This window comes from Vidua chalybeata, chromosome 1 (assembly GCF_026979565.1).
Source record: "Vidua chalybeata isolate OUT-0048 chromosome 1, bVidCha1 merged haplotype, whole genome shotgun sequence".
Classification (NCBI taxonomy): Eukaryota; Metazoa; Chordata; class Aves; order Passeriformes; family Viduidae; genus Vidua; species Vidua chalybeata.
Window position 1 is genome coordinate 105,390,354 of NC_071530.1, and position 21,542 is coordinate 105,411,895.

The window sequence follows — 21,542 nt, forward strand, 5'->3', positions numbered from 1 at the left end:
GAATGATATTCTGTCTTGTGCCATTCCTCTCATTTGATACAAAAGGATGCACGGGGGAGAAACAGGTGTGTCCTTGGCTGTGTTCCACTGGAGCAGGGAAGCCCTCAGTGCCTCGGGATCAGCCTGGCCCGAACGCCTGCCTTGGACCCCTTTACCTCAAAGGCAGCTCAGTGCGCTCCGTGCACAGTGCGCAGGAGATAAGAGTACACCGAGCTCTCACAGGATATGCCAGTGCAGTCTACCCCAAGTTTGCCTGACACAGTGAACTCTTTATCAGACAATTAATTAACGTATAAGCCATATCAGCATAGCTAAAATTGTCACTTCTGTGGGACTTAGAGCTTGGATGTAATTTGCAAATAATGCCTACAATAGCAAAAGCTGACTGCATATGCAAGTTCACTTGTTCTTTCTTGACTACCTTGAAAAATCTTAAATAATCTATTTATATGATGGTTACCTTCTTGACAGGTTTTGTTTTTCTCTCAGTTTTGATGCCACTGCTAATTTTAAATAATAAAGGAATAAAAGTTATAATTTTGTAACACTGCAGAAAAGACTCTCTCTCTCTCCTCTCTCTCTCTCTCTCTTTCTCTTCTTTGTATGCACAAAATCAAATGAACGGTCATCTGCAAATAAGTCTTTCCTGGACAGAAACTTCAAACCAAGAATTTTTTAAAATATCCAGTCCAGAGCATTTTGCAGAAGCCAGAAAGCATCTGAAAAGCAAGGATTAGAAGTGGAGTGATCCAGTAACCTTTCCTTAGTCCATTTATATCAGAGCTTATATGAATATAGTGACATAAACATGAAACATATGCAGGAGGTCTGAGTGGTGTGTGTTGGACATGTCACAGGACCCTACAGCAGAAGTTCAAAGGCACGAGCAGTTATAATAAATGTGTGATAAAACACAGAACAAATCCTGAGCAACGCTACTATACAGTCAGTGTGTGTCCTGAATTGAGTGGTAGCACAGAGGATTTTAAACATATGGATGAGAAAGATGCAAGTGTGTGTCAAACCATGTTCTTATTAATACAGAGGAAAACAGAACTATGAAATTATAAGAGAAATCTGTTATTGCACAGATAGAAATATTACTATACAACAGCAAAGGATATTGAGCAGAATTAGCATGTAAGCGATTTATGACAGGAGCGTTTTCAGTAAGAACTTGTAATTGTTATTGCTTCAATTCTACTTTTCCCAGCCACCCAGGACTAAGAATAGCATGGACAAACATCCCTATGAAGAAGGGAATTGTTTAAAATCTCCTGTGACTCCTTTTTCTCCTACTTTGGATAACATAGATTCATTTTAGACTGATTTTGCTACAGCTGAGGGCTGAACAGAGCCCTTTTTTTGTCACAACCACTAAACAGTTTACTTAGATCCACACTGAAAGACTGTTGTGCCCAGAGGTTCAGACACTTCTGCCTGCTAGGATAAGGAGGGAAAGGTAATCTTGCAGAGAGCTGATCAGGCCTTGCAGAGATAAAACAGAGTAAAATAAAGAGAGCTGGGACAAATATCAAGGATGAAAGCAGCTCAGTACTGTACAAGGATGCATACCCAGTTATCTTCAGCTTAACAAAACCTTCCTTATCCTGAGGTTCTGTATGTCAGAACAGAGAATCTCTCCTTCCAGCCCTCCCCCTTGGAAAGCAAAATAAAGACACTTTTTACAAGGCATGGAAAGTGAACCCGATCCTCTTCATAATGTGAAGTGTGGTCTGTGCGAGTGAGGGAGCAACTTAAGATGAATTGTCTTTGGAGTTTCCACCTAAAGCTGCAATCCCTTTTGGTGCATAAATTTGAGGTGCAGACTGGGACATCACTGGGGAACAAAGTGAATGAGTAATGGGATGTAATAGAGACACGTGTTGTTAGGAATGTGTATGCCATTTTAATACCACTATTAATTGCCTCCTCTGGCATACTGACAGGGAGGCACAATTTTTCAGTGCACTAATGAGAACATATCTGTTTGCTCTTAAATCATTATTCTGAAATACGATATGATTTAAACTTTTAACTTCTAAGGTTGATCCTCCACACCATGCAGCTGCTCCTGACCCCGGTATGGTAATGTGGCACTTATGGGCTAACAAGTTTTGTTCAAAACCCCCTATTTACTGTCTTCATTTGTGCCTATAAAGCAAAACTAGAGTGATTGTTGTTATACCTCTAAATGTCACAATCTTCTGTCTTTTTGTGTGTGTTCCTAATGCAAGTGCTCACATTTTTTGGGCACAGCAGTAGCGGAATAGATGAAGACCAAGATATTAAAGTGCACCCATTTGTCACGATTATTGCTTTTGTTTGTTTTATGCATGTGTTCAGTGATGGGAGACACCATCCAAGTCATAGGATAGTACCAAGGGAGGATCTCTCATCTAGGATATTGTCTCTTTCAGTCACTAAGATAAGCAGATAAATTCCCAGATCAGCAGTCTTGGTTGGACAGAGCTGAGGAAAAGCCTCAGTTTTGCTGCCAGAATCCAAGCTCAAACAACATCCTAAAGGATGCTTTGAGATGCAGGGAGGTGGTCTCTCTTCCAGGACTGCCCCAGCTGAACATCTGCCATGGCTGCCTTAAAGACCAGGTACTCTGCAAGTGCAGAATCTGTGTAATCCTTGTCCAAAGGAGTTTGCTGCATGACAAGCTAGACAAAGAAAGTGTTGGATAATATGGGCACAACACACACAACAACAGTGACTGTTTGTGTGACATGTCAGCTTGGGATCCTGTCAATCAGGAAGTGCTTTAAGTGTGGGCTATGATTTTGTGAGGGAGGGCTTATCAAAATAGAGGCAGAGAGAGAGACTTGACAATGAAAAGGGCCTATAAGGAAAAAGTAGTGGAGAAAGGCAGAACAAGAGGACAAGTGAAATAAAGCATCTGTGAAGAGAGCTGGGAATGAGCAGCCCATTAGCACAAGCAGGAGACTGTCCAGAATAAAAGCTATGAAAACCAATGGAAACCAATTAGACTGATGAAGTCATCAACATCTGAAGGCCACAGCTGCTTGCTGTGCTTCTGCTAGCTCCATTTCACCTCTAGGTCAGCAGTTTGAATGTAGACCCAGTTAATAGTGAGCAGAAATGCATATAAATCTGGTGGCAGCTCAAAAAGCTTTTGAAATGTGATATGAGAAAGATATTGGTGTCGCTGTTCTTGTCTGCCTGAACAGTTGTTAATATTACAGAAACCTCACAAGTGGATGAGTTTTGCCTTTCAGTGAAAGTGCTGAGATGGAGAGAGCAGACATAAGCAGCTTTTTGACACTGCAAGCAGTCTCTCATGAAGGAGATGCACTTGTTCTGAGTTCTGAGTTCTTCATCCATGCTTATTCATGGTTTAAAGAGTGGAATATTGTGATTTTCAACTAATGGGCACAGCTTATTTCAAAATGGTACAAGTAAAAATCTCTCCTTGATAATATCAGAATGATTTTTACAGAGTTGCACTGAGATATAGCTCTGTAGTTCCCATTAAGTCAATAGGAAAGGCAGGGCTCTAACCATTAAAGCCCTTTGAAAGAAAGGTTTATTTTAGAGGAAACTCTTGCACTGGATGTCATTTTTGCTACAAATTAATCTTACAGTCTGAGTTCCCAGCCTGGTAGTTAGGGGTAAGTTCTAATGTACTGTAATTTGAGTTTTCAGGGGGTTATAAAGGAACTTCTAAAATCTGAGCTGAAACTTGGCATGACAATTTTCAACCCAGATGCCTCATTCTCTCCTGGAATAGACTTTCCCAGATTTTGAAATGCAATGTAGAATATTGGGTTTTTTTCTTTATTTAAGACTTTAGACGAGGTCCTTAAACAAGGACTTTGTATCCATGTTTGCAGCACACAAGTGCTCTCGAAATTATTGGATACCACGTGTCTGCAGCCACCATATGACCCAGCATCTCTAATGGTTCTGGGATCTTGTTTGCCTCATTAGTTAATTAGGTTTAAATGGCTGAGCAAGGTGTATTGTTAAAAGGAGACAGCTGGACACTTACATTAGCAGCTTTCTTTAACACCTTCCATATGCCAACAATGACACCCATGAAAGGAAGGGGCTAAAATGGAAACAACTTCCCTAAAAACACCTTGCACCAAAGGCTCCTCAGATCTGGTGCTGTGGTTTTATGCCCTGTATTGTCTCAGGGGCAGATTTAACATCCATATTGGCTCCAGGCCAGCTCTTACTTGACCTCAGCATGACTCATAAGTGATCCATGATTAATTTATTTAAGATTTAAGAACAAGAAATGAAACAGTTCTACTCCACAGATTTGGTTTGCCACTAGCAAATTAATCAAATGAGAGTCTAATTTGTTTTAGATTAAATGAATTCCCTCTGTTCGCTGCGCTAATCCCCAGCTGAACTGCCTTTTCATAATTCCCACTCCCTTGAAGCATTGTACTGTAACTTATTTAACTCTACAACTGTATTTACTAGAGGTGTTGCAGTAATACCTTATAACTGGAGGGCAAGTGGAATTTGGCATTGGTACTCAATGGATATTGCCAAAATATCTCAAAGGTTTGTTTTTTTTTTTTTTTTTTTTTTTACTTTTTGGACCAGAACTCTTACTTTGCACTGACTCCTTAAAATATTGGATGTATTGCTGTTCAGCCACAGTGAGACAGTGATTTGTAGCAGTTTGCTGTAGTCTCCCCATGACAATCTGTACTAGCATCCAAGGAGGCTCTTGTAAATCCAATAAAACAGGAGATCTCTGGTGGCCCTTCCCTGGCATTGTTAAATATAACTGGTTGCTCACATATGTTTCTGTTCTGCCCAAAATTCATCTTTATTATGGACCTTCCTGCTGCCAGAGTTCTGTACAAGTCAGTGGAATAAGAGACCAGCTTTTCAAGTTTCTTTATCTTTCTTATTCTGGATTTTGGTTCACAGCTGAGAGCACAGTTAAGTGTCTTAACTCAGTTGAGTTAGGGCTGGTCTTTCCTGTACTAAAGTGTTAATTCTTGTGAGCAGGACATAACAACAAATTCTGCTTGATTGTCTGCTTCAAGGAGGAGTCTTCATATTTTTCACCTATGAAAATAAGCCTTGCCTGTATATTAATGCATGTGTATGTAACAGAGATGCGGTGTTCATTCCAGTCCTCTTTGTAACTGAGGACTGGATTTAAACTAAAGAAAAATATTTCTAACTTAACGCTTTCACAATGTCCAACAAACCCCTCCTACACCAGTTGCAGCCTCACTCAAGTGTGGGCACCGCTGATGTGAAAACGCAGAATTTCCATTTCTAAGATCAGTCACTGGTGCTCAAAGCTCATTAATTTCTGCCACAATGATTTCTGATATTGCCTTTAAAAGCATAAGTCATTAAAACATACTGGAGGTGTTCATAGTATTTGCCTTCTTACTTGGTGTATATTTTCTTAACCTCTGTAATTCATAACAGATCACATTTTCTTAGTTTTCACTAGAAAAGCTGTTACCTTTTAAATGAAAACTTGGGTTCTCCTGTATTTTGCTGATTTGAAGATATTAGGAAGCTTTGAGATTTTTGTAGAACTTGTGGCAAAATTTTAGTATTTCCAGCACTGGGAACAGGGAGCTGAGGATCAAGTTTCTGCTGCCTCCACTGAGGACAATACTGCCCAACAGACATGGGAGGAGCAGGTTGGGTGCAGGGCTTTGCCTTGGGACTTAAACTTATAGGCTTGTTTGTTAACTTAATTTTTAATATTTCAAACATAGACTTCTTCTGTGGTAGGACTTTCAACCCATCTTAGTCTCTTTTTCCAAAGTGCTGTAATTTCTGAATGTTTAGTCTAAGCTTACTTTATTAATTTCCTCCATCTTTTTTTTTCCTTAAACTTGATACATTACAGTTAATATTTTAAAGTACTATATTTGCACATGATTTCAGCCAAGTTGCAGATGTGACTGAAAGAACACTGAGCTTTGTCTGTTAAATAATTTTTATAGATTTCCCCTAAAATTACATTGACTGCCCCTTGCAAGATAACTCACAGAGATGATGTTTGAGATTTTACTGATCAGGGAGACGAGTCACCACTTGACATAACTGTCCTTGCCCATCTCCACTTCTTTGTTTCAAATATCAGAAGTGCTCTTCAAAATTAGGAGGTGAATGAATAATTATAATGTACTCAAAGCTTAAGGAAAAAACCCATCCCTAGAAAGAATAACATGCAGCATTGCAAATACTGTAAAGCATATAAATATATGTGTGTATAGACACACATAATATGTATATATATAAACATGTTGCATATACTGAAATGGCCAAAGAAACAAAAATGTGATTAAAGTTGTAAAAGCCAATGTTGTTGGTGTAAGCATGAAAAACAAGAAAACTAGGGAAGGATCTGTCAGCCTGGGAGGAAGGTCTTGGAGATGTGGTGTGGGATGAAGCTGCAGGATTTAAAGCTGTATTACATCAGATCCAGGTTGGATAAGCCAGATTACACTCCTGAGAAACAAAGGAGGCGATTGTGTTGCAGCCTGATAGAAGGAGAGGGCAGGAAGTGAAGGTCTCTGGAGCTGTTATCTTATTTTGTGCAGCATTTTATCTTTTGTGCAAGAGGGGAAGATCTTTCCTGAGTAGCTCACTGCTGGGATAAGAAGTTGGTTGTTGACTGTTTATGGTTTATTAGTATTTGTCATGTTTAGTTTGGGGGCCTTGTCTTCAGATAACATTTGGGACAATTGTGAGGGTTTGTTTGGCTTGGTTTTTTAAAGGTTTCTTTCCCTCTTCAAAACCAGGATGTGTTTGTTTTGCCTAAGGATCATCCGCTGGCTCTTCCACTTCTTAAGTGCACATCTGAATTGGGGGTCTAGCTAAAGATATGGACAGGAGTGCTGCTGGCAGTAAGCAAAATGTCTTACCTGGTGAAGAATATGTTTTTAGCTGTTTAATCAATTGTTCTGTCTGAATAAAGGGTGATGTTCCGCAAAATTATGCATTTCATGGACTCTGCTGCTGCTTCAGGCAAAGTCTCCTTCAGAGACTTCTGTCTGTGGTATTTCACAGGTCAGAAGGAAAAACAAGTCAGATTTGCTGCTGGAGACATGCACGCAAACCATTTAGGCTTTGTTGAGCCTGGATGCAGACTGTATCTTTGCCTTTGAATTCATTCCTCCAAGGCTCTGTGCTGTCCCAAGTTAGCTGTGGCACCAGTTAGCCCAGTTTCATGATGCAGAGCAGCCCAATCATGTGCAGTAAGTCTGTGAGCAAAAAAGATCTAACTAAACACAGACTTCTCACTCCATCACACGTGTTTATCTGCTTTGAGCTTGCTTTTCCTCCACCAGTCATTAATTGTTCCCTCTGGGAAATCCAGAAGTGGGAGAAGAACAGTCTGGGCTGTCCTGCCCTCCCAGCAGTGGATGCAGAGGCTGGTGCTGGTGACGAGGCAGAGCTTTTGCCTTTCCTGACTCAGCAGAACAAAGGGTTGTCTTGGTGGAAGGAGGATGAACACATGAACACAAACATATTCTTTTTTTAAAAAAAGTCATGGGTGTATTTTTTTTTGCTGATGCCAGCCTTTTTCTTCGCTGACGGAAGGAAATGGAGAGAAATTCAGCTTCTGACAAAATAACCTTGTGATTATTAGCATATTCCTGCTTGCATACTGTAAAGATGAGAACAAAAGGCATGATGGAATCATTGAGTGATAGAATATCCTGAGTTGGAAGGCACCCTCAAGGATCATCAAATCCAACTCCTGTCCCCACACAGGCCAGCCCCAAGAATCACACCACGTATATGAGCGCATTGTCCTAAAACTTCTTGAACTCAGGCAGGCTGGTGCTGTGGCCACTTCCCTGGGGAGCCTGATACTCTCCTAACAGCCAACCTAAACCTCCCCACAACTTCCCCTCCCTCGGGTCCTATCATCAGTGTTTGCCCTTCCACTTTCCCTCACGAGGAAGTTGTAGACTGTTGTGAGGTGTCCCCTCAGTCTCCTCTTCTCCAGGCTGAACAAACCAAGTGACCTCAGCCATTCCCATCTAGACTTTTCACGATCTTCACCATTCAGTTTTTATTTTTCTTATCTGAGTTTATCAGTCCTGTTTCCCATGTTTTATTGGATCTGACATTTTCAGGTCAAGCTAGTGTGCATGGAGGTGGTGGCCAGATGGACAACCATCCCCTCTGACTCCTGTGGCCCAGGCAAGCTCGATCAAGTGGCACACTGGTGACAATTGTGGCTGTCATGGTGATGAGGGACATATCTGCTCTGGTCCGCACTTAGCTGGCCAAGCAGGCCTGAGGATGGCTGCTAGGTGATAAATCTGCACAGTTTGTAATCTGGAGTTCTGCTGGGGATTCTCATTGGGGAAAGGCTCTGAACTGCCTTCTGCACTTGGAGACAGAGGTGGGATAGGAGCAGCAGAGGAGAAGAGCAGTAGAATGCGTAACAAATCAAGCAAACTTGCATTATTTGAACATGCAGCTGTAAAAACTTCTTCTCATTTTTTCCAGTGGTAGTAGTAATAATCTGCTGCTGTGTCTTTCTTTCTTCAGACGACTTTGCAGAGGAGGAGGAGGTGCAGTCCTTCGGCTACAAGAGGTTTGGTAAGTGGCAGCAGCCTTTCAGCTTGCTTTTGCACAGTGTTTAGGATAAATAAAAAACTTGCTGTGAAAAACTTTTTTGCCGGCAGCATCAAAACATACAGGTATGGTCCCATCATCCACATCCAACGTCCTCCCAGAGGAAGGTGTGATGTTTAGACTTGGTTTCTTTTCCTGGCAAACATAAGACTTCTGGAATAGTTCTTTCTTTGGGAAATTGAAGCCCACACCTGAACAGAAATGAATGTGCTGGCTGTGAAAAAAAAGGGGCCATGCCTCTTACATGTCCTCTGGCCAGGTGGGCATTGCTTCAGCCCACAGACTGATGTGCAGCAGAGTTTGTAGGTTTTCCCCAGAGTGGTTTCATGGCATCTCCTGTAGACCTGCAGAAGTTGTACTGGCAGCTGAGCCATGACATAGGCTCATAGTGCACGCCTCTCAAAGGAAAAGGGAATTAATGCTTTCTGATGTCAAAAATTATTAAAATGAGGTCACTCACTTTCTTTCCTTTTTCTACTTTCCTTTTTTTTTTATGTTTGTTCACCCAAAATGGCCTTCTCATGTGAGGAGGGTAGTACCACGTATCTGTGCACAGGGGTTAAGCAGCCTTCAAGGCCCCTGTTCTCAAGGCTCTTGTGATCTTTTTCTGATGGGGAAACATTTCAGTCTTTGCAGTCAACAGTTTCACCCAGGGAAGGAGAATGCCTGTCCCTGTGGCAAAGGGAAGGTGACCTGGTGGCCTCTGAGCTCCCATAGTGCCAGCTCTGTCTTGGTGCAGCCAAAGGGGCTCATCATCAAAGCTGCTGGTGCCTTTTCACCTATAAGCCATCAGAATAATAGTTCTCATTTTTTCTGTTCTGGAAAAGTAGCTGCAGCAAGAGTCACTTTCAATGACCCCAGCTGGCAAGTGGATAGGAAAGGCAAGCTGAAAATAAAAATGAAAAATAAGTAAAAAATTCCTTCCATCCCAAAAGGAGCAGGGGGAGGCAGCATAAGGAGATGTGGAGTTTGGGAGGTGGGAATCACATTCGCATGACCTTTTCTACCCCCTGAACTACTCCACTGCTCCCTGCTGTTCAGCTTTATTTTGGATAGATCAGCCAACCACAGAGCCAGCATCTGTGGCTTGGAAAGTCCTCCATAAGGCTGCACACTTTTTTTTTTTTCATTTTTTTGTTTGTTGTTTTCCTTTTCTTAGTTTCCTTTGTTGTTGTTGTCGTTGTTGTTCTGGATTAAGCCCTGGAATAGCAAAAAAGCAAAACATCTTAAGAACTTAAGAGGTTCTGTCACCTCCAAATAAGTAAAAAATATTGGTATTCATTAACAGCTATAAAAATAGGCTCCTTTGGTGTTATCCTCTACCTGTCTATCCCTGCTCAGCACTCCCTTGCAGTGGACAAGATTTTAGTGAGGAGTGGGTGCTCCATTATCCTGACTGTTCCAATAGTAAGTGCACTGCTGTGACGTGATGGGAGCTTTGCCTACTAACTTGCAGTCATTTCTTTCTTTCTCCTGGGTATTGTGATGCTACCAAGGTGAGTTATTTCTCCCCTTATACAAATAAGGGGAGAAATATAAAAAAGGGGTGAGAATACAAATAAGGGGTGAGTTATTTCTCCCCTTATAAATACAGACCATTTCAAGAAATGCTTGTGCTGTTGTGCTTGCTGGGGCAGCATGGAGGTAGGCGAGGACTTGCAGCCTGGAAGTGGTAGGAGGAGATTTCACCACAAGAGGAGGAGTCAGGGTAGTTCCACCCTTAGGAACCAACCGTAACTGCCTTATGCCTCCGGGAAGCAACATTGCTGCAGTCAGGAAGGTATTCCAAATATCTGCAGGGCCTTGACTAAATGGGGAAGGGGATCATGAAGCCAATAGCATTGACACTGGGGAGAGCTGTGTAATTCAGTAGGGTCCCAATCCAAGGAGCCACCTTTGTGCGTACTGTTTTGGAGCCCAAACTTCCTCCCATACCCTCATCACCTTTCCCAGCATCATGGGGCAGCTCAGGGAGGAGCTAGGCTGGCCTGGTTTCCACACACCCCTGCACCAGCACACATGCTGTTTGACTCTAGGTGCTCATGCTTTTGTGTCCCTTAAAGGGTTTATTTCCCCTTCTTCAGAGAACCTGACTCATTGAGTTCCCACCTCTACAGTCTCTGCTGCATTTCCAGGCAGCCTCTGGAGAGAGAGGGAGCCTCATGCCTTCAGCAGTGCTGGCTGCTTCCTCACTTGGCAGTGGGCTCCTCCAGACAGAAAGGTGATGACTTTTAAAGACTCCAAACTCAGTGGAGAGCTGGGTCAGCATTTCAAGTGAAGCACCAGAAGTTGCTCTTGGGGCCAAAATGCAGCTGAGCTCCTGCCTGACCAGTAGGAAATGTTATGCCTGCTGTCACGGTGTTCCCTCTTGGCCCTGTGTCCTTCCTGGTAAAAGAAGGCAGTAAGGGGGAATCCCAAGGCAAGAACCAAATTTTATTCCACAAACCTTGATAAAAGGTAATTTTGAAAGAAGTGCTATCTGTCTGCTGGCTGGCACTGTAGAAATGCCAGCGCTGTTCCTGTACAGCCTGTTGGTGTGGGCAGGGATAAAAACAGCAGGGGGGGGTTTGTTTCAGGAGTCATAGTGCAAGAGCAGTTGTGTTCATATGTGATTGGAGAAGTCTCTGTATGCTCATGGACATGATACCTGAGTCAAGTACCTTTGACTCCATCCTTTGGAATTGGGAGGTCTCGTTTGGAGCAAAATGTGCTCTGAGGGGCAGAAGGCTAAAGTATAAGTGGTTTAAAAAACGTGGCTAGCAGTCAGTCACTGCTGGCAGCTGGGAACATGTGTTGGTCAGCATTTGGCAGGCAAAGCCTTGACCAAGCTGCTTTCCTAGAGTTCAGGTGAGGAGTTTATTATTAGCTGTCTTGTTGTCGGAGCCTGTAGTTTGGTTCAAGGGAGGAAGAGATCAGCAGAAGGAAGGAAGGAGAGAGGCATTCTCCAGCAATTCTCATTTTGGGGAAGAAGTTTTTGGAAAGAGGACTGAATACGCACTGTCTCGCACCACTTCCCCTTTTTCTGAATCATTCTGTCCTTCCTTCTCAAATAAGTTAATTTCTGAGAATTTGTCAAGCTACTGTATTTTTTAGTCAATAGAACATTAACTGGTCCTAGTAAGCCAAACACACTAAGCATAACACACTAAGATATTAAAGAATAATGAATATAGATGCAGACAACCCCCAGGAAAATACACATCAGATTTTTTCTCCTTTGAGCTTGGGACAGATTTGCTGCAGGGGGTCAGTAAGGAAAACAGTCTTTCCAGCTCACTGATGCTGTTTACTTCTTTTCAATGAATGCTACAGATGTGCAGGGATGCTGCCAGGAGTTGCTCAGCTGCAATGCCTCCAGATTGCTGCACTGAAAAAGTGAGGAAGCGTGTTTCTTATTCCAGTTACTTCATCTTCAATCCCATTTCTCTGGCTGTTTTAAAGTTGTCTGCTCCAGATGGCAAGCTAAGCCTCTCTACTGGTTTTCCTCTACCAGATTGCCACCAATAATATTAACTCTTTCATCAATCAATGTCACTGGTTTGTACCACCTCATGCACAACTCACTTTGGGAAAGAATGATTGAGGAAAGGGCAAAACTTCCTTTCAAAATATGATACACTTTGGGGATGCTAAGTCTCAAGCATGAGAGCTAAGACTAATTTCTAGATGGTAGACAGAAGGATGAGATCTTTTTCTGGCAGGGTTTTACTCTTTCCTCTGAGATTCGGGCTCCAGGCATCTCTACAGGCAAGGGAATTGAAGGGATCAAATGGACTCCAAGGATCTTCCTAACTCATGGCATTCTGAGGTAATAGATGTGGAATTCATTGTGCATTTTTTTCCTTATGTTAATGTTTAAGAACTTAATATGTCCACTTTAATAAATAGAGTCTTTTAAGTAGAAATTTCCTATTAAATTACTGATTGCATAATTCAAAGCTATGGTACAATATGGAATTGCTGAAAGCAGAGAAGATGGTCTTTGACCTGTTGTGAAGCATACTTGTAGTGTTTTAGAAAGCAGACTTCAAATAAATGAGCTGAAAGCCCTGCTGACGAAGAGAAGCTTCCCAAGGAATCAGAAGATAGCACTAGTACACTATAGATAAGTGGAAGACTAAACAGCTTGTGCAAGATAATTACCCTTTGCCCCTGGCAAACACAGCCAGAATTACAGACTGTGAGCCTGTTCTCCACAGAAACACCCATCCTGGCCACCTCCATGCTCTAGATAGTGAGTCAGGATACTTCTCACCATCACCTCCCCCTGCCCTGGTGAGCTGTCAGTAGGGGACAGTCTCTCATGTCCCCAGGGAGGTCCAGTGCACACCAAGGCACTGAGCCTTCCCCACACCCCTTAGGTCAGGAGCTGCCAGGGAAGGAGGGATAAAGGTTACCAGGGGGCCCCTTCAAGGAAGGCAGGTACTTCTCTAGGTGTCTTCTGTAGGGTATATAAGATATGACTGGTTAGGATACTTCTGTGCAATTACAACAATCTGGCTCCTAAGCATAATTCCAGGTGTAAGAATAAAGTCTAGGAATTTGTGGACCAGGAATGGATGAATCATCTTGCTATGCAGTAATGAAATCTGCTATGCTAAAAAGAGGTGAGGGGAAAAAAAACTGGTTTAAAAACATATTTGTAAAATAGGTTTTTTTTTTCCCTGATGAGTGGCTTGGGAACAGCTGAAGAAGATCCAACTGTTTTCTTGCTGTGCACTTTTTATGGTATTTTGTACAGTAAGAAGTTATATATTATTTCTTCACCTTTGATAAAATATAGCTAGGGAGTTTCAGGAGTGTACAACTGATAAAAGCATTGTGAATGGGTTGCAGCAAAAATGAAACTTTAAGATACAAAGCTTTTTTTGAAAAGGATTTTTAAAAATACAGGGGAGTTTGTGCCTATAAATAACTATTCAAACAAGATCAAAATTCATGGCTCAGAATTTTGTGATAGTTCAGGAATAGCATTTATTCATTAATACTGCACAGATGGAATAATTTTAGTCCTTGTCTCTGAATAAATCCAGACCATTGTTCATATCTCTAATAACAAGCACCAAAACAATGTCTAACATCAGCCTGGTGGTGTGCTATATCCACATAAACCTTAATTCCCTGTGAAAAAAAAAATAAATTCTAAGCTTTAGGAATTTGTCAACTTTTCTTTATGGTTTGTAAATGACCAGTGAGGGATTTCAGGTGCCACAACCACATACCTCCCTGGGCATTCTTTCACTTGTATTCCTGCAGTGTGTAATCATATGGCTTAATAAAAAGTCACAGGGTCACTCACACTCACAAAGCCAGAGGAAAGTCAGGCACTGTTGCTTCCAGTTCACTGATCTGGCCATATTTGACAGATGAGGATTTTGCCTGCCTGTGTCCTGGGGTATGAAATCCCCACTGAATGGTGGTGCCCGTGTGGCTGTTCATTTTAGGCCAAGAAATTTCATTTGAAATGACCCTTTTAATTGCCATGGCCAGTAAGGTGGAAAGGGGTCGAGCCTGCCCTCTCCTAGGGTGAGCCCTGAGCAGCTGAGAGAATCCAGCACCCTCAGGGGTCCTGGGTTTGTGTTGGGGCTTCAATCCCAGTGTCAGGGGCTGCACGGGGAGGGACCACCTATGTATGGTTTCTTTGTCTTTCTTTTCCAGTAGATACTCCCAATACTGGAGCAGTTGGCAGGGAATTGAAGTCTCAATAAATAAAGAATGCTGACATGTATGCAGTATTGCCATTGCAGAGGAATGTGCTCAGGAGCTGTCAAGGTGCCCCCGTGCCACCAGTGTGTGTCCCTCCTCTGTCAGTACCTTCTGCCTTTTGCAATGTAATGGCACATGTGATAGATGGGATATCCAAACAACAAATTTGAAACCACCTGTCTTCATAAAGATAGAGAATAGTTGGTGGACCCTGAGAAATCCATCAGTGTCAGGCAGTAATAGCAAGATCCAAAAAGTTACCAGGTCTGTGTGCCCTGTGCTAACTTAGGAGCTGAAAGAGCTGAGACATTCGAGTCTGTGGGTTTGAGGCTGCCCCTCTCCAACCTGTCCTGCTGTGCCTGGCTAAAGGCACTTCTAATCCCAGCCCATAAAGAGGCCTCTTAGCAATGCTTTGGGGACTAAAGTCATTCCAGCTGTGTGTTGTTATGTAGGCAATCTATTTTCTCTTAGTTACGGGTTTTTCCTATTTAGTACAATTAAAATTCTTGACATGCTTCTTCATATATTGAATTCGCATGCTTGGAGCAATACCTGGTTGATCAATCTCTGTCTTTTACAGGGGTGAATTGAAAGGCAGTGTGGTCACCATGATGTGTGAATTTTGCTCTGTCTTTTTCATTAGAGCTATAAAATAGGTGTGTGGGCTGAACAGCACGTTGTATTTACGAGAGGAATGAAAAACATTGGCTACACTGTAAGTGACACCTGGGGATTTTGTTTTTATTTTCCTGTAAACTAGCTGGACAAATAGTGATGTTTGGTAACATCAGCTTGCTGCCAGAACACCTAGGCTGCGTTCTGGGCTGTTCAACTTCGTAGCAAAATTACCTGTGAAATTGCTGTCTTGGAAGGAAACTGTGCCCTGTGTTTTCAGTGCTTGGGACCATTATGTTTCCGTGCAAAGGAGTAACACAGGAAAACTGTGGCAGACATGAAAACTTCAGATATGAAGCCATAATGAGATGGAAGGAAAAAATAATGGAAAATACACATTAGTGGACTCTCCCAGCACTGCTGTGGGATTGTAGAATGCACCAGCATTACTCTTGAGCTCCTCTTAGACTTTATTCCAAATACAAATCTGCATTTGTAGCCAGCTGCTACTACAGCCAGCTGAACATTGTGCTTTCAAGTGCTCAAATGTCTGCAGTTGATCTTTAGCTTTTCTGTACCTTCTTCATACTGATTTTATCTGAAAGCAACACAGGGACACGGGTCTTTCCATGAGAAAGGGGGCGCTGTATTCCCTTGAGGCTATTTTTTTGGATGAACCTAACAACACACACAAATTAAACACATACCTGTCATGCGCTGCTTACTTTGATATCCTGGATTCTTTTTATTTCTTAGGAATTTCCTCAACCTGTAGCTCTGTGTTTGGTTGGTGCCTGGTTTTCCATGCTCCTGGGGAGCCACTGCAGGGAAGGTGTGAAACTTAACCAGCTTCACCCAGACCTGAATGTGGGACCTGGACCTAGACCCAGACCTAAATCTCTGCTGTCCTCTACCATCACACTCAGCAGCCCTGAGCCTGGCCAGTGTCCTGGCAAGGTAACGCTCTAAATGCAACTACATCACGTTGTTGTACTTGACAAATTTCTTGATAATTTTCAGAGAGAAAATTTTCTGTCTGAAGATTGGCTTCCATATGAAATCTAAATATAGGACTTAGGGTAGGAGTCATATCAGCTACTTTTAGGGATCTGTGGCAACTACCTCTTTAAAGACACCTGTCTTTAAAATAGCTATAGCAAGGAGAAGCCAGTGCTGCAGGAAAGGACTTCCATGCTGAGCAAGAGCATCACCATCCTGATCATTTTGAGTTACTACATAGATAATATTGTCAACTCCATATTTCTATAATATGTCTTCTATAAAAGCTGGGGAAAGCCTAAAGAAGCTGTAAGAGAGAACCGTGTAAGGGATAGCACAAATGAAGAATGGGGTAAGTATTTTAGGATGATTTGTCCTGTTGCAAACACTAACAAGGAAACAGTATGCCATTTTGCTAAGTCAAAACCAATTCAAACTCCACTGTGCTGCACTACAGAAGATTAGCCAAAATAAAGCTTGGATTAAAACTTTAGCCGGTCTCAATTAGCCTTCTGTATATGGGCAAACCTTAGATGAAGCAGCCAAGAGCCAAGAAATTTCCATTTGTCCTGTTCCAGCCTGGGTTAAGTGAGTGGGCTGAGACTCTGGAAAGTGGAGAGAGGTTGGGAGAGAGGCATGAGTGGGCAGGAGTCTTGCTCAGTGCCCAGAGCCAGCATGGACAAGAGTTGTGCAGTGGGTGTGGGGAGAGGTTTGTGTCCTGCAGACACTTTTCAGCTCGGTCAGGAATGCATCTGGAAAATCCACCCACTCAGCCAGAGAGAGAGATTGATGCCTTAAATAAATAAGATGTGAATGTGTTTTTGTGATTCAGCTTGTGACTCAATAGAAGCAGCTGAACTTTCTGTAGTAGGTGGAGTGTGAGACCCAGGGATCCACTTCACTTCAGCCCAACTGAGGCTTGTAAGGAGATTTTGTATTTAAAGTTGTGTGCAGACATTCAGGCCCAGCATAGCAGGACTTTATTTCTCTGGCAGCTGTTTCATAATGTCACAAAGAAGCAGGGCAGAATTGTTTTCCTTTAAGGATATCTGGGGTCATGAGGGTCTGCTTAACAGGGCTTCGCTGCATATTTTTCAAAACCTGAAATTTTAAATATTTGGAAAATGCTTATTGATTTGCATTACATAACATGTGTCTATGAGCTTGTTTTTCAAGGTCTCAGTCAGGGAAGGTGGAAAATTCTACCAAATTTTATATTTTTAATTAGTCCAGGAATGGACATGGAAGCTTTTACTTGCCAGGCTTGTTATGATCAATATACCCTACATTTTGTAGTGCTCAATGGCAGAAAAAAAAACCTTCTCTTTGTGTTTTGTTAGTGGGTAAAAGTATGATTTTGGACCATCTGTGTATGTAGTGACAACCATTGACTGAAAGATTCCTTTCTGCTTTATTTCTGCATATATTTCTGCTTTATCATATGATAGAGGACAGTCTGGTTACAAGAAATAATAATACATAGAGCCAAAAGATACTTTTCTTCCTTCTTCATTTGTTTCTGGAAGTTAACTGCTTCAGGTGGAAATCTGGTGTATAATGCCTCACATAACTGGTGATTTCATTTAAATCTGACGTGTAAGTCTCAAGTTTGGAGTGGGAGAGATCTTGTCTTTAATTAAGACTGCACAGTCTGAAGCCAGATTAATCCAAACACACACTGTCCAGGTTTCAGCACAGCATCTTTGCACAGCTAAACTCACTTCTCCCCAGAAGTTACCACATGTCCCTTCTTGCGTGCACAGATGTTTATATTTAAACCTGTGTGCTTTGTGTGAATACCTCCAAACTGGATTTGGCTCCGTGTGTAGGACTACCTAACAGCACAACTTCAGAAACAGACCTATAGGACTAGATTGCATGTAGGTTCCATCTGGAAATTTGTGCTCCAAACATTGTTTCCTAGGTCTGGAAAGCAAAAAATCTGAGAGGTGGTTCTTGTGCTCACTGTATTCCAAGGCCCCCAGCCATAAGTCTTCTGGCTGCCTCAAACAAAGTAATTGTCTCTTTAAGAAAACATGTTTCTTCTTGTTTAATGATACTGGATGTTTAACCTCTTTCACAAATTTATAAAAATAACCATGTGCAGATCTCAGTTTTTTACAAAATTTCTTTACTCTAGGTGCCTTGCAGAAAAGCAGCAGCATAGCTTGGTTTTAAGGGGAGGCAAATAAACCAACATCATGTTCTTCTGCTCATTACATAGGAGCTGAAAAAACTTTCCAGAATACTGACAATTTTAATACTGATGTGGGTTTAAATAGTTAATCAAGGTTAGCTAAAATTAGGAGAAAACTTGGGGGGCTCAAAGTAATGATTTTGGTATGTGTGAGGGTCTGAATCAGCTGAAATACTGCAGGAGGAAGAAGAAGAGTAAACATGTCTTCATTGTCTTTTTCTTGCCTCATCAAAGAGAACCAAGGTAAAGATCATTTTTCAGAGACCTGTCATTCAACCCTCTGAGACCATCCCTGCTGGTCTCAGATCAGAACCATCCTTTCTGCAAGGTGCAAAGCAGCACGTGAAGCCACATCTGTGAAAGATCTCAGTGCTTTTTGTGGTGTTAACTGCTCAAGTTCATCGTGGTTCAGAAAACTGTGGGCTCTGTGGAGATGCTGGCTTGTGGTGCCATGGTCTGCTTTTGCTTTTTAAGAGGTAATAGAAGCAAGGCAGAGGTGGCTCTTGTCCTTTCATGTTTAGCTGCAAGTCTGTCCATTATTCCCCATGCCCATATCAGTTAGGTCTGGAGTAGTCCAGCAGAAGGTAGAAAGCTCATTTCAGTACTGAGCTTATCAAGAGGATGTAGGAGGGAAATTTGGTAGCTGCAGGAAATGCCTGCCCTTGTCAGAGGGTGATCGACAGCCCATAAACCCCGTAAACTTCACAGCTGCCTCTTGCTTCAGCAGACCTTGACTCTGGGCCAGGAGCAGATGAGACACAGCATGAGTTTGGACCCCTTTGCCCAGCATGTGACCACTGTGCATGCTGACCCACAGGACGGGAGGGTGCTGGCTGGGGCCCACCTCTGCAGCAATAGCCACATCTGCTCCTCTGCTGCAGCTCTGACTCCTGAGAAATTCGTGTTCTTGGCAAGCTGCTTTGTGAAATACAACATGGTGAAGCTGTTTTTATTCTCAGTTGTCTTGCAAAAGGTTACTGTGAGTAGTTCTGTGCTTTAATAAAAGAAATAGGGCTGTGTTCTTCACAACAAGCCCTTTTTATTACAGCTGGTTTGAATAGCAATTGGCCTCTAATCATGTCTCCAATGGAAAGAAGACCCCTTATGAAAGCCTTTCATTTACTACAAAGAATGAACTTTCCCATGCATGAAACCAGATTACGAAAACAAACCCACCAAATAAGTGAAAGAGCTAGCAAGAATTTGTATATGTCCAGTGGGTATTCAAGGTGACTTAGAAGACCTTAAGTGGAAGTGTCTTTGTAAAAGGAAGCAGAACAGCTGACTGTGACATTAAAAAGCATTTTACGTCAAAGGAATACTTAGATCACTGTAGCCTTCTTCATTTTGAGCTTGATGATTGTGCTGATGTGGCACTATAATAATTTACTTTATTTTTCTCCCTTCTGGGAGGTTTCTAAAACAATATTTTTAAAAGAAAAATAAATAATGTCTAATGTCTTTTCATTTGTTCTTCTGGGAAGTCTTGTGGTGAGTTAAAAGAAAATACTTGGTGAAGCTGTGAATGGGAGACATTTCCAGGGTGGGTGTGTTTTGAGGTTTGTTTGGGTTTTCATAATACTCAACCCCTATGTATTTTTTTTTTAAATTGTTTTCATAAGTTTTTAACACAGGGGAAACTAAACTAAGAAACTCTTCCTTATTCAACCAGTTATGGGAGCTTTGCAGGACGATGTGTTATGGGACTGTTACTCCCTTTGAAGTCCTGATGGAGGGAAGCCATGATACCACTCTAGTCCTACAACCTTCATTCAGGCAAATTCCTGGCAAGGGTTTTTTGGTAGTCACTTTGTCCTTTTGCTATCAGATTTGTATATGAAAAGGATTCATAGCCTCCAGGTGACCATGTTTCACCTTTCAAGATTGCTGTTTCCAGAACATCCAAGTTCCCAGAGGGAGCCAGAGGTAGTGCTGTGGTCATTATGATCTCATGAGAAATGTCTTCTTTTCCCCCAAACATCTTCAGTTTGGAGATTTCAAGGCTTGTTCCCCTGCTCCTCCACTCTGAGCAACGCTTCACATCACAGGTAGGACTTGTTCCTAAGCATCCTGCCTCAAAGTGAAAAAGCACCACCTGAAATCAAATCAGTACTTGAGAGAATCAGTAATTTGTTCATATCATTTTCTTTGAGCCTTTTAAAATAAAATACAGTCCTGCAGAGTTAACTGGTTTTATGAAAGACATCCTCTTTCCAATGGACACATTGCATCAACTCAGCCACCAAAACTAAGCAGTTGAGGGCACAACTATTTTTTTGGTACTGGAATTACTAAAGTTGCATGAAGTCAGATGGGATTTTCCTCCTGTCCCGTGCTGGAAGTGCAGTGCTGAGAGCAAGAACAGGAGAGCCAGGCTCAAGATGACAGAGATGATCTGCGGCTGTGGGGAGGCAAAGCCACACAGAGCTGGCAGGGGACAGCAGGGAGGGGACCATCCCAAAACTCTGCCAAGGGACTCCGTCGTTGCACTCTGGTTACTCTGATTTGACCACTGCTCAGCAGGGTTCATATTTCTGTGCCCATTCATAAAAAGCAATTTAAATCCCTTTGGACCTCTCTGACTGGTGCCTGTTGGGGCCATTCCACTGCTGCTTTTATCTTGTGTACCAGGCTTGACTTCAACAGAGCAGAGCATGCCACACAGACACGTTTCAGGACAGGGTTAAAACCATCTGCAGTCTGGAAACCAGCAGGGTCCCCAGAGAGGGAGTTAAACCCAGGGAGTACGGATCTGTTTCCTGCCTTTGTTATGATTTCTGCCATGTAACCCAATCTCGCCCACCAACCAGCCTGAGCGAGCCCAGCCAGCTGAGTCAGCAGGGCATGGACTGCTGCCGCTCACCTCGTGTCAGCACAGCGAGCCTCCAAAATCCCTGGCAGGTTTTCAGGTTAATCCTGCCCCAAAATCGGTGGGTGTTCACCACCTTCACCTCCAAGCATGGAACAGAGCAGACAGGAGGCAGGCAGGGTGAAGGGGGTGCTCCCCGGTCTGCTGCCATTGTGTGCCTGACTAGAAGGGATATACAGGGCTATAAACACAACTCACTGCTCTTAAATGGATCCCAACACAGCCCTTTAGGAAAATCCCATAGAAAATGGGTATGGCATTTAAGACTCTTGGGTGGGGACTCTTCTTTCATGTCAACCTCCAAAATGTTTAAAAGACTTCATATTCTTAAAGAAAGTAGAGCATTATCTGCACATTTTTAGCCCAGCACAGTGTGTGTAATCTTGCAAATGCAAACAGGTAAAATGGGACGTAGTGTAGCAAGGGCAGGGAAGGAGAGTGGTGCCATGACCTGCCACTGCTCACAGATCCAGGGGGTTCTGCCTCCCACTCTCAGAGACAGCCAGGCCCTGCGTGGGCATCTACTGCCTGCCCATG

At 42.6% G+C, this 21,542-nt stretch overlaps 1 protein-coding gene across 1 annotated transcript in view; it reads left to right on the forward strand.

Annotated features, from left to right (window-relative positions):
* Positions 1-21,542, forward strand: part of COLEC12 (collectin subfamily member 12) — a 94,479-nt gene that overhangs the window by 2,969 nt on the left and 69,968 nt on the right. The window contains exon 2 of the mRNA XM_053961556.1: positions 8,533-8,583. Within this exon, the coding sequence (XP_053817531.1) occupies positions 8,533-8,583 (51 nt within the window). The remainder of the gene's footprint in view (positions 1-8,532; positions 8,584-21,542) is intronic.